The following is a 16,249-nucleotide window of genomic DNA, read 5'->3' as shown; positions in this document are numbered from 1 at the left end:
AATATACAGATTTTTCAATATTTTAGATTTTTCATCAAACAAGAAACATTTTTAATCAAAAACTGTTGCTTAAAAAAAATTGCTGCTTAAGATTTGCAGTTTTTATACAGTTTTTTTTACAATGTGCAATTTAATTTTTAGGCCAGAAATTGGGCTCAGCACCAGAATACGATGTTTAGAAGTCCATTTTGAGCAGCCACCACTCTGATAAAATAATGATAAATAAAAAAATTTTTTTTTAGATTAATTGTGCAGCCTGACAATGCATTTTCTACTGACTTCTCCATTCAATTATTGTGTTTACTTGGTTGTATAAAAAACATAAAACCAGCAGAACCATAAGTTCTGCTGTCTCAGCATGATGGATAGTGCAAACCAACAGCAGACCAACATCAAAGGCAAATTCATACAGCAGTACGGTCACAGTAAATATCAGAGCAAGCCCATGGTCGGATTCAATGGGCCACTGAATCAGACCTGAGCCAGGAAACCACCTTCAATTTTCAGATAAGTGTCATCTTAAAGCTCCTGGCTTAGCTGGCTTATATCAACAAAGCTACAGTATCAGTTGTGGGAGGTAAAGTGCAGAATGGCCATTTTACTTAAAATGCCACATCTCACTGAACTCACGCTTGTCTTAAAATGAACTCTCAACTAGGAGTAAATACTCACGTTTTGGAAATACAACAAGTAGCGAGCCTTGAACTAGAATCAATAGTCAAATGAATTTAAATGACATAGTATCAAGTGAGTGCATTGCAATTATTGAGCTGTGATAGCGTGTTAAAAGCAAACAAAAATAAAAAAAACGCATCAAACCAAGACATGACAGCGCAAGTGCCTTTTATTTGGGACCAAGAACATAAAAAGCAAACAGTGCCATCCATACATTTTACTTTTACAACTTACGTTCTTAACCAATGTATGGACTTTCTACAAAATAAACCGGACTGTTGAACTTTAAATAAACAAGTAGAAAAGCTTTGTGATTCCGTGTGTGACGTGTCAGGGTAACAGGAGCCGAGGGTTGGACAACATCAGGTTCAGTCATCCTCGTCCCAGTCCTTCTTGCCCTGGGGAGCTTTGGGTCCCCCTGCAGGTTTGGCCATGATGATCTAAGAGGAGAGGAGACAGCAGTCAGACAAACAATCTCTTCTAGCTACAAATCTGAGCTGTGAGATCCACGCAGCAGGCTGCGGCTTCTGAGGCAGGACAACAAGAGATATCACTAGAGAGTACCTGGTATACAATATCACTTTGGTAGAATATTACCTTTAAAAACAAAAACAAAAAAAAGCATACCCTGATATGGCCTCATGAACAACCTCTCACCTGTGACAACCACCACTGGCATTAAGGCTTTTCTTTTTCCATTTCAGCTGAAATGTTTGCCACAGCACACACAAATGTTATCAGAGCCGCATTGCCCAAGTTCATAAATGCGTTCCAAGAATAACTTTGGACTTTATTTTCAAAGTGAAAGGAAGTGATTTAAATCACTACAGATCACTGAGGCAGACATTCATGGTGATTACATATTCATGAACAATATGCGGCTATGTACGCTCAAAGTGAAAATGTGCTACAAAAGCAAAACATTGCTTCAAGGCAAGCCGAATATTTTATATTTACAGTATGCTAAGGTTTTCTGTACAACATTTAATAAGGTTTATTCAAATGAAGGCATTTCAGAAAATAAAAAGTAAAAAGTCCTCCTTGTCCATCCTTGTCAATACCAAACAAATAACTGCAAAAATAAATGGGAACACCAACATTAAGTGTCTTAAATGGCAAGAGAAGAGCTTTACTGCCCCTGGGGTATTGGCCACCCTGGAAGAGACCGCTCCAATCAGGACAGAAATGCTTCACCACATAATTAAGGTAATTCTGATCAAGCAGAATGTGTTTATAGTGATTGGTGTGTAAGGTGTTGAGTTGACCTCAGCTATGGCAGGAAAATGCCCTTCAGACCATAAACACAGCCACCAGAACCCTTATTTAATATACCTTGCATCTCTTTAGTTATGTTCCCTTTATTGTTGCAGTTACTTTAATAAATTATGTTACATGCATTATATTCAGTTCTAAACTAGTCTGAATAAGGCCATTGCAATGAAAAGAGTCCATGCAGCATGCAATCACACCATATCTGTGCTCTATGCAAGTTTTGGATTTAGTCCAGTTTCAGTGACACACCACCTACTATTAAAAACACCCATGAAATGGCTCAAGCCTATCAGTCTGTCTTAAACAGTTGCAGTTATCCTTTCTCTGTTGAGTATTGTATTGCACTCAATGTTAGTAGTGACAGGCAGTCAGAACAACACATTTTACACCTCAGTGTCCCGTGAGTGAATGAGTATATCTGTGCAGGTTTTTCGGTGTCAAATCCACACACATTCCAGCACCTACTGAGGGAGGGTGTGTGCGCCCTCTAATGGTGAGTTTCAAAATTATCAGGCTCGTCTTCCCAACCGTCCTTGTCCCAGTGGCCTCTCTGCTTGGGAGCCCTGGGTCCCCCTGCAGGCTTAGCCATGATGATCTGGATCGCACATATACACACACTAACATTAACCACCTGTGGACTGTTATCTCACACAGGCCCCTAACATTTAGCCTGCTGGGTTGAAAGAGAGAATTAACTTTAAATGAAATGCTAACAAACCAGAATAAAACCAAATAAACAATTAACATGAAGTGAGTCCTCCGCTTGTTGCCTGTATCAACCTGATAGGAGAAAATAAAAAGTTAAGAGTGTGAGTGTGTGTGTCAGGGCTCTACATGTGTGTTGGGAACCCACCTGGTCCACTCTCAGTACTGTGACGGCAGCGTTGGTGGCCAGTTTGATGCCCCAGTGTTTGACCAGGTAAGGCTCCAGAATGCCAGCCTCAAGCATGTCCTTCACAGCGGGGCCTTCTCCCTAAACACAACGTTACACACAGGCGCACCGTCAGTCATCGGATCCAAACACTCGACAGTGCAATACACACATCCACAAATAAATGCAATGAGTTGCTCTCCATTAGGGTAAACAACAGTTAGGTAGCCTGAAACTTAACTGTAGTCTGTTCTTTGAACCAATGGGTACTAGTAGCAACAACCACATATTTTCCTCAATCTGACAAGTGCAGGATTAAGCAGATTAACAGACAACATTTCTAAAGATTAAGTGTCAATATGGACACTTAACTGGACTATGTGGAAAGGGCCTGGGTAACACACCACCATTTTAAGACTTTATGTTGAGTATAATAAATCAATATATTGTGTATATATTGTATCAAGTGAGACACTTTTTAAAATATATGGCTGTTGCTGTAACACTGTTTTCATTTAGTTCAATATGGGACCTTCTGTACTTGACGCCTATGGAATTTAAAAAAAAAATGTTTTTTTAAGTAGACAGCAAAAGCAGTGGGAGAGGAAAAAATGACTTACTCTAATAGAGTACAGTTCACGAAGGCTAGAAAATGTAGTGCCACTTGTCACCATCACAATTCACTTGACAAAAATATAGAAACAATGCTACATGATTTACCGTTAAAATGTCACTGGTTCACTGGTTTTAAAAGGGGAATATCACTCAATTCAAGACGTCATATCATTCACATTGTCTAGTCCAGGCCATAATTGTAAATATCTTTCTCCTAAAGCCAGAAACTAAACACCCAAGACTCAAACTGGCTATGGCATCAAAATGTGAAATCTGGCAACAAATGGGAGACATTTTTTGTGGACCAACAGAAAATTGTCTTGAGTTTTCATACCCACGTAAGGATGTCACATTTTCTGGATATCAGTTCTGAACCAGAAAACGTATTTTTTATCTCCAAGAAATTACTTAAGAAATTGTTTTTTTTGTGTCACCTTTGCCTCTTTCCCCATTCATTTTCTAATGAGCAGGTCATACAAATATAACACATACACACCTCAATGTCGAAGCCCATGTTTTTGTTTCCCTCGTGATGCACAGCGTACAGTTTGGAGATGAGCTCGCTTCCCTTCACGCCGGAGTTCTCAGCCAGGGCGCGGGGCACGGCCTCAAAGGCATCGGCGAACTTCTTGATCGCATACTGCTCCAGACCCGGGCAGGACTGCAGAGAGAGAAGAGGAGGACATGTTTCTGTATGAGAATCAATCCGTTTCATCAATTGTCGATATGGTAAAAACAAGACAAAAAACAGGCAAATGATGTGCTTGTCTGAACTCGGTCTATCTCAGCAAATGCACTCAAATCTGCGTACCTCTCCGTAAGAAGTGATCTGTTTGGCCAGCTCGATCTCAGTGGCTCCAGCTCCAGGTACCAGGCGCTTGTCCTGAAGAAGGGAAATAAGATTGACACAGCCAAGATTTAGGCTGGCTGTTGTGCGGGCCAGAGTGTAAATAACAAAACCTCAAGGGTAAGACTCGGTGGTACAGAGTTGGGCGTCACAAACCGGCCTACTATTGGCCAATGTTGGCCTTTCAAAGATTTAATGGTACAAGCATAAATTCTAAACATATTCATAAAATAAAAGGCAAAAAATGCCTGCAACATCTGAATGATTTTACAAGATGTTCATATCTGCACTGGACATTAGGGGAAAAAAATAAATCAAAATCACACAAAACCCCTAAATGTATGTTACCATGTTTTAGAATACTGTGAATCTGACGTAGGCTATAATTTTATATTATCACCAATATTAATTACACCATCAACAAATTGAAATAGCAGTGAAATAACCTTCACTATAACTTCATCATCGTATCATTATTACTCCTTGAGAGAAATATGAGAAATGTAGGGGATACTTTCCACTGAGACATCCATCTTTTTTGCAATCACAAAAGATTTTTTTCTTTCTTTTTTTTTTAAAAAACAGGCAGATATCTTTAATTTACATTCCCAGTTACCAAAATCAATACCAAGCCCCCACCCAAAAAACACAAACAAAACAAAAAAACTACATTGGTTTAGCCTTTGACTTACCCTGACCAGAACCTTGAAGGTGTTGACTCCATCATCAACGGCCCTCTCAATGTCATCCATCAGGTTGTCAGTGGAGCCTCTGATCACCAGTGTTGAGATGGCACCATCCTCCTTCTCTGTTTAAACAGTTGAGAGTATAAAACACTCTCAGTGTGCCCAACAACAGAACTGCTTTAAAAAGAAACATATACAGCCACATGACTGGAGAAAAGACAGTGTGAGTGTTTTACCGTGTTTGAAGACGACCACCTGGGTGTCTCCCACCTCTGTCAGGTAGACGTTGTCACAGTGACCCATCTCCTCTGGAGTAGGAGCGGTCTGGGAAAGGAGAGAAGTAGCATTATATATGGTGGGATGGTCCGTATCGTTTTTATACACATTTCAGTAGATTTGAACCGTGAGTGTTGGCACTCACCATCCTGGGAAGTGCTACAGCTCCCACGGTCTTGCATAACCTCCTCAGGTCCCATTTGGAGTTGAGCCTGAGGGGGAAATAAGAGGAAGTTACTGAACATTGCTACAGTGTCTCGTATGGTTGAGGAGAACTAGCACGAACATTAGCATTCACTAGCATTACCAACCAACTGCAATCTCACATTTACCAATGCCAAAAACTAAGTTCACCTCTCCACAATAGAGGCTAAGTGTCAATTGTGCATGTACTACCAGACTGAATGCCTAGATCTGGGGGTGTGTCCAAGTACTTGTGTCTAGTATTGTGATATTAAATTATGTCTTTCCCCTCAACTTTTGAGTATATAGAAGTCCCTCAAGAAGTAATAGCAATAGTAGTAGTATGTGTAGTCTACAATTTTTGCAAATTCGACATCTCCAACACCTTTAAATAGGGTGCTGTTTCATGATAGGTAAAGCGTGGCACTAACATGGGGTTAGCTCCCACTGGGGTCATCCATACTTTGGATTGTATGCCTCATAAAAGCACTGTAAGGCACTTTGAATTAACATCTCTACAAAATGTCTAAGTTATATTAAGTTACAATCATTTTTTTTGGCCAATTCAGTTTTGGCTCTAGCTAGGTGCCTTTGGTGTGAGACAGATCTTGAGATGTAAAACTCAAAATGTAGGTCCTTTTCGCTCCAATTACTTGATAATGATCATTTCAATTGATTATCAGTAAGTAATCTTGCTCTTACCTGACCACCATGAGCTTGTACTTGTTGGCGTAGTGCAGTGCCATGTCGGCCACCTTGCCCCCAGTCACCACCACGTTGACACCGGCCTCCTTGATGCCCTTCACCTGCGCCTCCATCATGTCCTCCTCTCCCTTACTGAAGTTCATCAGCTCCTGGGCGCTCTTTATCAGCACTGTGCCCTGAGGGAAAGAGAACACCGTGATTAACACTTACATCAATAACTTGGCGGTCAGAGTATATTATCATATTTCCTTGTTGACCCCTTGAAGTAAAAAGGACTTCAGTTGCTCAGAGACCCAACCATAAAGCAGTCCAGAGACGACATAACTCAAAAAAAATTCACAAAAAATAATATTTTCACACCTAATAACCCAAAATCATCTTTCTCCACTCTTCCTTTAAACCCTGAACAGCTGTTTACTCAACCGGCACTTGGTAGAATCACATTTTAACTGACATCTTCTTGAGGCTATTTGAGGCTCTGCCAAGTTGTGTTAGGTCGTCTTAAGCGTGCCTGTGATTTCAAAGAAGATGGAAGGATCCCAAAAAATTACAGAAAGTATGATGATAAAATCTGCTTGACTGGTAAGAGCCTATTCTATCACTGCTTCTTTGTTTTCCATTGCTCCATTCTCAAATACTGTGTAGTCAGTTGCTGCCTTAAAGCATTTGGCTACCATCCACCAACACCAAGCTCCCTCCCTCTGTTCAGCTCGCATAAATCCTACCCATAATTTCTTTTTACATCAGAGCAACGTCATGAACCTAGGTCTGATTTCTATTACATGCAATCTTTCACAAGTAGAGGTAAGTACCCATTTTATATTTTAAAAGCAGGAGATTAAAACCTACACTGAAAAAAACATTTGCTATTAAGTTTAAAGGGAATACCACTTGTGTTCAAACTGAAATATGACTCTTGTTGTCCTAAACAAAATAATCCCATTTTTCAAACCAAGGACTAGAAAACAAATATTCAGACCACATGGCCAATTATACAGGGCTAATGTGAGACTAACCAAAGTGCCAAGTGAGTAGGGAGAGCAGAGTCCATTTGTACAAACGAAAGCCTATTTGTCCTTCAGTTTGAGGTTTTGTTAGTCAGACTGTACCAAAACACAAAGGCAGGTTTTCTCACCTTGGTCTCTGTCACCGTGCAGTCGAAGGGGCAGGAGAAGACTGCAATCTTGGCGTCTTTAACTGATGTGATGTCTCCCTCTGTCTCCTTCTTGAACACCATGCCGTGCAGCATGGAGGAGGCCGTCAACCCACAACCCTGAAGACACCAGAGACATTAACTTAAGAGGCAAACACCCACCCACTAATTCTCTTAAAATGGACAACGTTACTTACCAAGATCTTGCATACTCTGACGCTGTCAACATTGAAGCTGCTGGATTCCGGGAAGATGGAGACTGCAGCACCAACGGAAACAAAGATGTTAGACAAATAAAAGATGAATACTTCAGCCAAGTGAATTATCTTTTTTATTTTATATACAGATAGTCTCCATGTCTGACTCACCACAGGCCTGAGCGATGAGGCTAGAAAGGAAGTCTTCGTTGCCGTACTGTTTGCTCATGACTGCCGTACGGATAAGAGCTGACGCCTCGTCAACATCATGGAGGTTCTTGGCTGAGGAACACACACATTCTGGCAGGATCTCCAGAGCCTTCTTACATGCCATCTCATAGCCTTCAATCACCTATGGCAGAGTGCAATGGAGACAGTGAGCAAATACAGCATCTCATTATAGTTCGGCCACTTCCTTGGACCATATCTCAGCCATTTCAATACCTCGACATCATTAGACAAGTCAAGTTAAAGATGAACACATAGCCTTGTTCATAACTTAACTAAGATGCTGACAGATTGGACAGAAGCAAATAAGTAGGCTCCATGTTATGCATTAACTGTATTCTGCACTGTACTCTTCCTTAATGAGTTGGCCTATATGTATAAAGTAAAGATCATGATTGAGAATTTTGCATCGTAGTGGATTGTAAAACGCCTATAATCTGGTGCAAATGTCCTTAGATTATCTGATGCTCAAGCGTTTTCATTAAACCCTTTCCATCACAAAACCTCAACATTGCATCACCATATAATCTACACATGTAAATCACAACAGAATAATGATTTTCACATAACAGTGCCAGATAAATCACTAACAGAATATAGTATGACCCATACAATGAGATGTGTTTACCTCTGACACAGACAGGCCCATTCTGAGCAGCTCTTCAGCCAGCTCCAGGAGAGCGCCAGCAAACACCAGGACAAAATTCGTCCCGTCTCCGACCTCCTGCTCTTGCATGTGGGATGCCATCACAATCATCTTGGCTGCAGGGTGTTGCACCTGAAAAAAATGACATTCAAGAAAACAGTTACATTTTATTTAAATTATTAATCATTCAACAGAAATACGCTGCACAAAAGTGTAAGATTTCCTCACCTCAAGCTCTCTGAGAATTGTTGCAGCATCGTTGGTGACGAACAGCTTCTCCAAGTGGTTGATGACCATTTTATTCATGCCTGAAAAAAAACAATGTATCAGCAGACCCATTACTAATGCCAAGTGGATTCAAATATTCCCTTGGTTCAGATCTTTCCTATTCAACATTTTAAGAGCTGTAGTATTGACAAATACTTTAATGAATAGATCTTATTGTTGGATGAGAGTGCTTACCGTTTGGCCCATAAGCGGTGCGTGTGGTCTGAGCCAACTCCTTACAGGCGCGGATATTACGGAAGACTGCCTCTTCAAGACCTGAATAGTGCTGGATGGAACAATAACATCAGTCAATTGTCATGAGTATCCAAAGATGGTGCATTAGATTTGATTAGTGTCCATGTCAGACAAGGACTGTCAATTGGACTCTTATTAATCATTACTAAAATTCAACGCAACTCATATCGAGAGATTTTAATGCAGTTCTCCTTTTATCCTGGGACTCGGGGCTGCGATTTCAGAATCTCAAAATGTGCAGACCAAGCCCAGGCAACGCCTTGTCCTGACAGCGACTCACTCTTGGCGTGCCAAATAAGGTAACGTTTAACAACAGCTAAAGATGTGTAACGGCAAGCTTTTACACTTAAAACAGAAAGCATCCAACATCTCTGACCAGCACTCGTCAGCTGAGGTGCACTCAACACTCAGCGCCACAGCCCAGTTCTGACAGATGAGTATACAGGCAGTAGACGTTACCGTTAGCTAATCGCTAACTGGGTGTGCTTGGTAGTCAGCCACTTAACGTTGCTGCTGTCTAGTCAGTTGCCACTGAAGCAACAGTATTTCAGACATACATAACGTTAGCAGTTTAAAGGGCTAGGGGAGATAGTCAGAGGTAGAAGCCGCTTTTGTCTAGCTAACATGCCACCGTTTCTGTAGCAACAAGCGGCCTAGCGGTGTTCTAGAACTCTCCCACATGACTGTGTATGAATGTGCTTCCTCAGAGGCTAACGCTAGCTAGCACGCTAGCTCACAAATTACACACTTTACCAAGTCCAGCTTTACGATTAACCTCACCTTAGCGCCATCCTTCAACATTTGGGCAAAGCCCGGAGCTTTGGGTACGTGGAGGGCCATTTTCAGATGTTTAGCAGCCCCGGTATCCTAGAGAAGGTAGCTGCAGCGTGGTTCAGCACGGTACAAAGCCGGAGAGAAAGAGGAGGAGCGTTTTCGGCTAGGCGTGACTGTTTCTGACAGGATGGAACAAGGGACAAACTTAGCGATTCGCGTTTTGCCTGTTATTCGCCTGACACACCACCTGGGGGAACTGTTGTCTTTATACTGGATGTTTGCAATAGTTATAGCATGCCCATGATGTACACGTTGATATAGAACCTCCTTGATTTCCTACAAGGGGGTGCTTTACCAAATGCACAGCTCATTGACTGTGGCTGTCATTTGACTATAATCACCTGTTAAATTATCCAATCCCCTGTTATAGTCCTATGGTAACAGCATACTATGAATAGGGAATGTAAGAGTGAACACATCATTAATAGCAATACATGAAGGCTTATTTACTGATTTACTATTACCAGCAGCCTTTTTTCTGCTAAATCTTTGCAATATAAAACAAAACCAACTTTGTTTAAGCTTAGCTTTTATTGTTGTGTAGCTACAATTTTTTTTCACATTCACAATTCATTTTCTCCCTTTTGCTTATTACTGCAGGAAAAGGGGGTGCCAAATAATTGATACAGGGAAAGGGCAAAGAGGAAAAGGGGCATCATTTGAGGGTGCTTGCTCCACAGTCACTGTATTAATGAACTGATGGATATGGCTTTATCACATCATTATCAGGTAATGAGGTAAGGAATGAGCCTTTACATCTTCCTCATAACATTATCAGATGATTTATGTATACAGTGTTGGTACATGAATCATCCACAGGCCATTACAAGCGCCTACCTCTCTCTCAAAGAAATATATAAAAAAAGAATCCCTATTCCCACACTGCCTTACCTACATACAAAAATAAAGTCACCTTTCATAGAAAATACACTATATAATTTGGTACAATCAAATGACATTTAAAAAGGCATAATAAATGTTAGTCAGTAACATTATTGCATACATATAAAGTAGAGACAAATGCACCTACCCTCCATCAGTAAATTTAGTGTTAGTTCCGCTGATACAATTTTGGTCTCATATAGTGTTGATTTCTAAGTAGATTTCAGAGACTAACACAACATTTCTATACACATAGTGTGAGAACAAACTACAATATTAGTGTTTACAAAAACAGTAACAGACATTTGGTTGTAGCAGCTATGACAGGTACATGCAGCACAATACAGATATCCCTTTGGTAGCTACACCCACAACTAGCTAGTCTGAGATGTGTAAACACACACAAGAATTACTGGTACATTGCTAATTATACCCAGCGTAGGTAGAAAAGAAAACAAGTTACCGTGTAAGTTTCCCAGTATCATGACAATACATATACATATAAAAGTAAATGTAACAGTCACACGTCAACAATGAAAAATATAAACGAAAATTGGGTACAAAAGGTCCTTTGTTTCACATACACACACGCATATGTAGTTCAGTTGGGTTTGCGGATGTTGTTAACAGCCGTGTGGGCCCAACCCCCCAACGTGTCTGACAGGTGCGTGGCTCGGCGGGTGAGGTTGGAGCGGCTGAGTTTACCGCTGGGGTCCAACCTCCTCATCATCACTCCTCCACAACGCTCCCGTGCCCCGGTCCTGGCAAGAGGAGAGAGAAATGATTACTAGTTACCGTAGAAGGCAAAAAACAGAGAGAGTGAATAATGAAAGTATTTAGCAAGTGACAGGCAGAGAAAGAACAGGCCGATTTGAGGAGAGGGTAGTGGAAGAGAAGGAAAAGCGACAGTGTGAGAATGACGGAAACAGCAGCCTTTGCTTTGGTCGAACAATGTAAGTATCACTGGTCATAAGAGAACATCACCTAGAACCAACTTTAATTGCAACTGGTCAGAAGCTGCCAGAGACTTTGACAATGTCATACGAGCAGCCCATGCATCGCCATGCAGCCAACAGGCCAGCTCTCCCATGCACTTTCCTGTCACAAAATTTACATTCTTCTCCACATAACGACCTTTCTTTTAGTAGCATAGCGCTTGAGATGTGAATTTACCTTCATCCCTACTCCATAATTAGGGAATAGTTGAACTGCCTGTTGTAGGAGGAAAACAAACTTGTGGTTACATTTCCAACAGAAGCGTAACAGAAGTGTATTTGGTTTGGTTGGGTGGAATTCACACAGATAACGGACAAGGTCACTGTCCACATATGTGCCTTTCTGTCATTCACAACTTATCCACTACTTTGAGGGGGAGGAGCTGGTTCAGACAACGATTCAACATTTCGAATGTCAACACAGGAAACAATGTATAAACGGCCCAACTCTCTCTCTCCAATGTGTTTTTTCATCTGGCTCCAATTCCCACACCAACGACATCCCACACCCACAATTCCTCCTCCAACTGTGTCCCCCTCGCTCCCTCCTCATCCAAATACCAGAAATACAGACCTAGTTTTAAACTGAGGCGGGAAGAATGTGTGTGGGGGAGGGGAAGGAAGTTTGGAGACAGACGAGTTACAGTGCCGACTGGGGATTCTTTGGGTGGGGGGTGGGGGGGTGGGGGGGGGAGTGGGAGCAGTCACCCACTCTGAACAGAATATGTCTGAACAACAGGAAATGGAGAAGTATTGCGCTGATACCACCCTCAAATACACACATCTTTCTCATTCACCTACACACATGCATCCACACACGTGTACAGAAACACTGTTTATTACCCACTATCACAAATAACCTGATAAAACACACAAAACACACACACACAGCTCTCAAGCCAAATCGACACTTTCATTATCAGTAATATACAAAAACTAAGATATTAGTACTTCACATCTTTAGTGATCAAAACATTTCATTTGACATGATGATGATGCTGTACCTGTCGTCTCTGCCAATGATGTCATCAAAGGCCCTGGACAGATGCTTGAGCTTCCTGAGTCCACTGGACACAGACTCCAGGTCCCGGTCAAACTTCCTGTGAGAGCAGAACACATCTGGATCAACTAATAGAGTGACAGATCTGTCAACTGCATCATGTATGAATGCTGCTGTGTAGCTGGTTATGAAGCTCTGAACGGTAAAGGACTCACTGCCTCTGGCTCTGTGTGTTGGGAGAAGCAAAGGGACTTCGTAATGCAGCCATGCGGACCAGCTGCCTCCTGCCTCCTCCTGTTTTTACCCCCCGTACGTTAGCGTCAGCCTCAGGAGTGCCTTTTATTCCAGATCTGTGTCTGGAGCCTGGAGTACGTCTGGGTGTGACCGCTGATCTGGGGGTGCGCCTGGGGGTTGCGGTGGCTGTAGGTCGACCAGGCGTGCGTTTTGGGGTGCGAGAAGATACACCACCTTCCTCCCCATCACATATCCGACCTGGTGTCGCTACCAAACACTCCTCACGCGCAGCCTCTTTGCTCCTCTGCATCCTCTGGGTGAGAGAGGCACATAAGGAAGGGACACAAGGGAAGAAAGAGATGAGGAATGAGGGAGAACACACAAACAAGTTGCTTAAACCAACAAAGAAAGGACATGCCATGATTATCATAATTTTATAACTAACTTATTTAACAAGGGATATACCGATATAGGTGTTAGATATTGGCTTCAAACGGGCTAAAATTGGACATCAGCACATTAATTTTCCTAATGCTACAATTTCACAGTGAGAGCCATGTGTAACATGCCAGAAATGCAAACAAAGTGACTTGATTTCCTGACCTTTTCACACACACAAAACCCTTGAGAGGCCTGCTCAGTAGATCAGAAACTGCATTATGCCAGAAAAATGTTGTAAACCTCCACTATTTTAGTCTAATGACCCAAAACTACTAATTTATACAGTTCAATGTGTGAGATTTTATTGATCCCCGTAGACAAGTTCTCTTCACACTTGCCTCCGTCCATACCTTCCTTCAGCCAGAGGACCTGTGTTCAGGAGCATACACCATGCTGAAGTGCCCTTGAGCTAGACACTGACTGAATCCCTAATGATCAGTGTAAAATTGACCAACAAACAGGCTGGATTGCAACATCAAATCCTGTGTATTGGGATATATTACACATGCCTCCTCCACAGGAGATGACAGCACAAGGTCAGCTACAGAACAGTGCCGCTGTAGCTCACGGGGATTCAGTCAGTGTCTTGGACGGTTGTATGCTTGCTGGCGCAGGGTCCTGAACCCAGGTCCTCTGATTGAAGGAAGGTCTCTCTACTCACTATGCCACCCTGCTGCCCAGTGAGTTAAATATAATGGCTTGGAGCATCTCTTAGTATTGCCTGATACATTAGGATTTGTACTCAGAAGAAAGTGTTTCTGGTGCATCTCCAGCTTGAACCAAAGTAAAATCATGTGAATCCATCTACCTGATACACTCCACTTATGGAGTTCCGTGCACTGCGGGTGAGTTTGCGGACGGTGCTGGATTTAGGCTGTGCCTGCAGGGTTTCCCAGGTTGGATTCTCAGGGAGGGAGTTGGTCTGGACAGTCCGCAGCGGAAGCCTCTTTCGCAGAGACATCCGCAGGGAGTTTAGAGAAGATGATGAGCGAAGCTTGCGGAAACGGTCGGGGGCTTCGGGGCTCTCTGCCCCATCAGATTCGTCCAGGACTGTATGTGCCCGCCACACTCCCACCACCGCTGCACCAACCCCATTCATCATCGAAGCTGCTGAGACAACCTACAGGAGGGGAGTGGATTCAAAAACATGTTGGGAGCATATCAGAACAGCAGATGTGTGGTCCTAACTGGTAGACCTGGCTTGACTCTTACAGGTGATGCTTCACATCAAGGTAGCATGGTAAGTACAGACAAAGGAAAACCAATCTAACACTATAGACTTCTGTGCTTATGTAAATTAATTCGCTGATTTGAAAGCGTATTTCTTTCATTGATGTCCTCTGTCAAAACCTTTTCAATCCTCGCCATTGTAACATTTAATCAGCATAATTATACCACTACTACTACTACTACTACTACTACAACTAATAATAATAATAATAATAATAATCACAACACAGGAAAAATGTTGATCAAATGTGATCTGGCGATGGACTGAATGTTTTCCTGGCAACATATATGAAGGCGAGAAGGACCCTACCAGCCAGTACAATAGAGTACATTTAAAGCGGCAATTAATTAACGTTATGTGTCTAAAGTTAGATCGGTGTTGCTTGATCCGACTTTGTTCCTTGGAGGCAGCGCATTATTATTCCTGCCCTGCCCTGCCCAACAAAGCAGAGGCTCGCTGCATCCCAATACAGCCAGAAGAGAAAACTCATTCGCATTTTCACTTACTGGACTCATGGGGACGTTAGTTAAGTTACGTTACGGTAATCTTAACGTTAAATTTGTCTTCAAGTATGTTCCATGACCAGCAACTGACCACTGATCACCACAGACAAGAGAAAGGCTTTGCTAGCTAACTTAACGTTAGCTATCGAACTAGTATACATTATAGCGTTAGATAACATGAATAACTCATCTTACACAGAATTAAATGTTACCAAGGATCGGTAAAATAAGTGGGAAAAGACAACAGACAGCCCACTATCCAACCTTTTATATTACGCTAGCTTACCTAAATTTGTAACTTGCGAAAGTCGTCTCTCCTCTCTGCTTCAGTCGCCTCTCTGGTATTTCTTTCTTTCAGTGTTTGAATTTGGCGGCGGACCGGAGACTGCACACACAAAAGCCACGCCCATCACGCGCAGACCCCTGGGTGACGTAATACGCTCCCCCTCCCCAAGCAGGCTGTAGAAATAGGGATTCAAGCATAGACCATAGGATTCAAGTCATCATGTCACCCCCAAGGCTGTCTGAGAAATGCTATTCATTTTCATTTTTTGGCACAGTTTACAACATACTCCATTCAGTTCAACATGAGACTGATCCCATTTCCACTGAGACCAAGGACCAGAACATACATCACTATTTGCTAATAACACATACTTATAAGAGCCCTCGTGTACTGCTCTGCTCCCTCTTCATGGGACTCACTGCAAAATGATAAAAAGCTGAAAGAGCCAGTCTCTCTTGGTGAGGTGGTTTGATACTGCACTGCTGTGCTTATCTGGAAAATTGTACTTTACCCTCACTTTTATGTGACTTTGATTGGATTTTGCTTTTGTACATTGTTTTATGTTATGTTATCTTGATGCTCCTTTATTGACCGGTCTTCCTTGAAAAAGAGATTATTTATCTCAGTGGAAATACATGGTTAAACAAAGATTAAATAAAATAAATACATTGATATGGAAAATATACAGGAATCTGTCCTGTTGGACTTAAAGAGAGAATTGACATCCACTGTATAAGGACAGCATGTATAAGAAAACTGCATATTATATGTATATATGTATATATGAAGACTGAATACTGTAGAAGAAGACATGATTTACAATAATCTGTACATGTCACTCTACATACATTCAATATCTTTGTATATTCAAAATGAGAGATTGAGATGAGAGCTGCCTCTGTCAGCTTAGCCAAACTGCACAAACGCCATACAGCTACTTGTTCCAGTGATGCACTTTCTACAGCCA

At 41.9% G+C, this 16,249-nt stretch overlaps 2 protein-coding genes across 3 annotated transcripts; both read right to left on the bottom strand.

Annotated features, from left to right (window-relative positions):
• Nucleotides 1-826: 826 nt before the first annotated feature.
• Nucleotides 827-9,803, bottom strand: cct8 (chaperonin containing TCP1, subunit 8 (theta)). Its single transcript, XM_071898152.2, has 15 exons — nt 9,657-9,803; nt 8,817-8,907; nt 8,583-8,662; nt 8,337-8,486; nt 7,652-7,832; nt 7,481-7,542; nt 7,266-7,403; nt 6,128-6,306; nt 5,388-5,454; nt 5,203-5,290; nt 4,973-5,088; nt 4,245-4,316; nt 3,930-4,094; nt 2,801-2,920; nt 827-1,115 (listed from the first exon to the last, which is right to left on the bottom strand). Exons 1-15 carry the CDS (start codon nt 9,714-9,716, stop codon nt 1,044-1,046), a joined length of 1,641 nt encoding a protein of 546 aa, XP_071754253.1. The 5' UTR covers nt 9,717-9,803; the 3' UTR covers nt 827-1,043.
• Nucleotides 9,804-10,242: 439 nt separating this feature from the next.
• pimreg (PICALM interacting mitotic regulator) lies at nt 10,243-15,346 on the bottom strand. 2 transcript variants are annotated; one of them, XM_071898242.1, is made up of 6 exons: nt 15,283-15,346; nt 14,071-14,382; nt 12,803-13,134; nt 12,592-12,687; nt 11,766-11,804; nt 11,231-11,353 (listed from the first exon to the last, which is right to left on the bottom strand). In XM_071898242.1, exons 2-5 carry the CDS (start codon nt 14,362-14,364, stop codon nt 11,774-11,776), a joined length of 753 nt encoding a protein of 250 aa, XP_071754343.1. In that variant the 5' UTR covers nt 14,365-14,382; nt 15,283-15,346; the 3' UTR covers nt 11,231-11,353; nt 11,766-11,773. The 2 variants fall into 2 exon arrangements, with proteins under 2 accessions (XP_071754342.1, XP_071754343.1); XM_071898241.2 differs by lacking the exon at nt 11,766-11,804 and having other exon boundaries at nt 10,243-11,353.
• Between the last annotated feature and the right edge of the window lie 903 nt (nt 15,347-16,249).

The sequence above is a fragment of the Centroberyx gerrardi genome, chromosome 11 (genome assembly GCF_048128805.1).
Source record: "Centroberyx gerrardi isolate f3 chromosome 11, fCenGer3.hap1.cur.20231027, whole genome shotgun sequence".
NCBI lineage: Eukaryota > Metazoa > Chordata > Actinopteri > Beryciformes > Berycidae > Centroberyx > Centroberyx gerrardi.
This window is presented reverse-complemented; position numbering and strand designations above follow the sequence as displayed.

What these genes read in the sequence shown, in the direction of transcription:
- cct8 (XM_071898152.2), bottom strand. Translation starts at nt 9,716, where the DNA reads ATGGCCCTCCACGTACCCAAAGCTCCGGGCTTTGCCCAAATGTTGAAG. An exon ending in TGTTGAAGGATGGCGCTAAG is followed by an intron (nt 8,908 to 9,656) that starts GTGAGGTTAATC and finishes TGTTCCATCCAG; the next exon opens with CACTATTCAGGTCTTGAAGA. An exon ending in CACCGCTTATGGGCCAAACG is followed by an intron (nt 8,663 to 8,816) that starts GTAAGCACTCTC and finishes GTTTTTTTTCAG; the next exon opens with GCATGAATAAAATGGTCATC.
- pimreg (XM_071898241.2), bottom strand. Translation starts at nt 14,364, where the DNA reads ATGATGAATGGGGTTGGTGCAGCGGTGGTGGGAGTGTGGCGGGCACAT. An exon ending in CCATAAGTGGAGTGTATCAG is followed by an intron (nt 13,135 to 14,070) that starts GTAGATGGATTC and finishes TCTCTCACCCAG; the next exon opens with AGGATGCAGAGGAGCAAAGA. An exon ending in AACACACAGAGCCAGAGGCA is followed by an intron (nt 12,688 to 12,802) that starts GTGAGTCCTTTA and finishes CTGCTCTCACAG; the next exon opens with GAAGTTTGACCGGGACCTGG.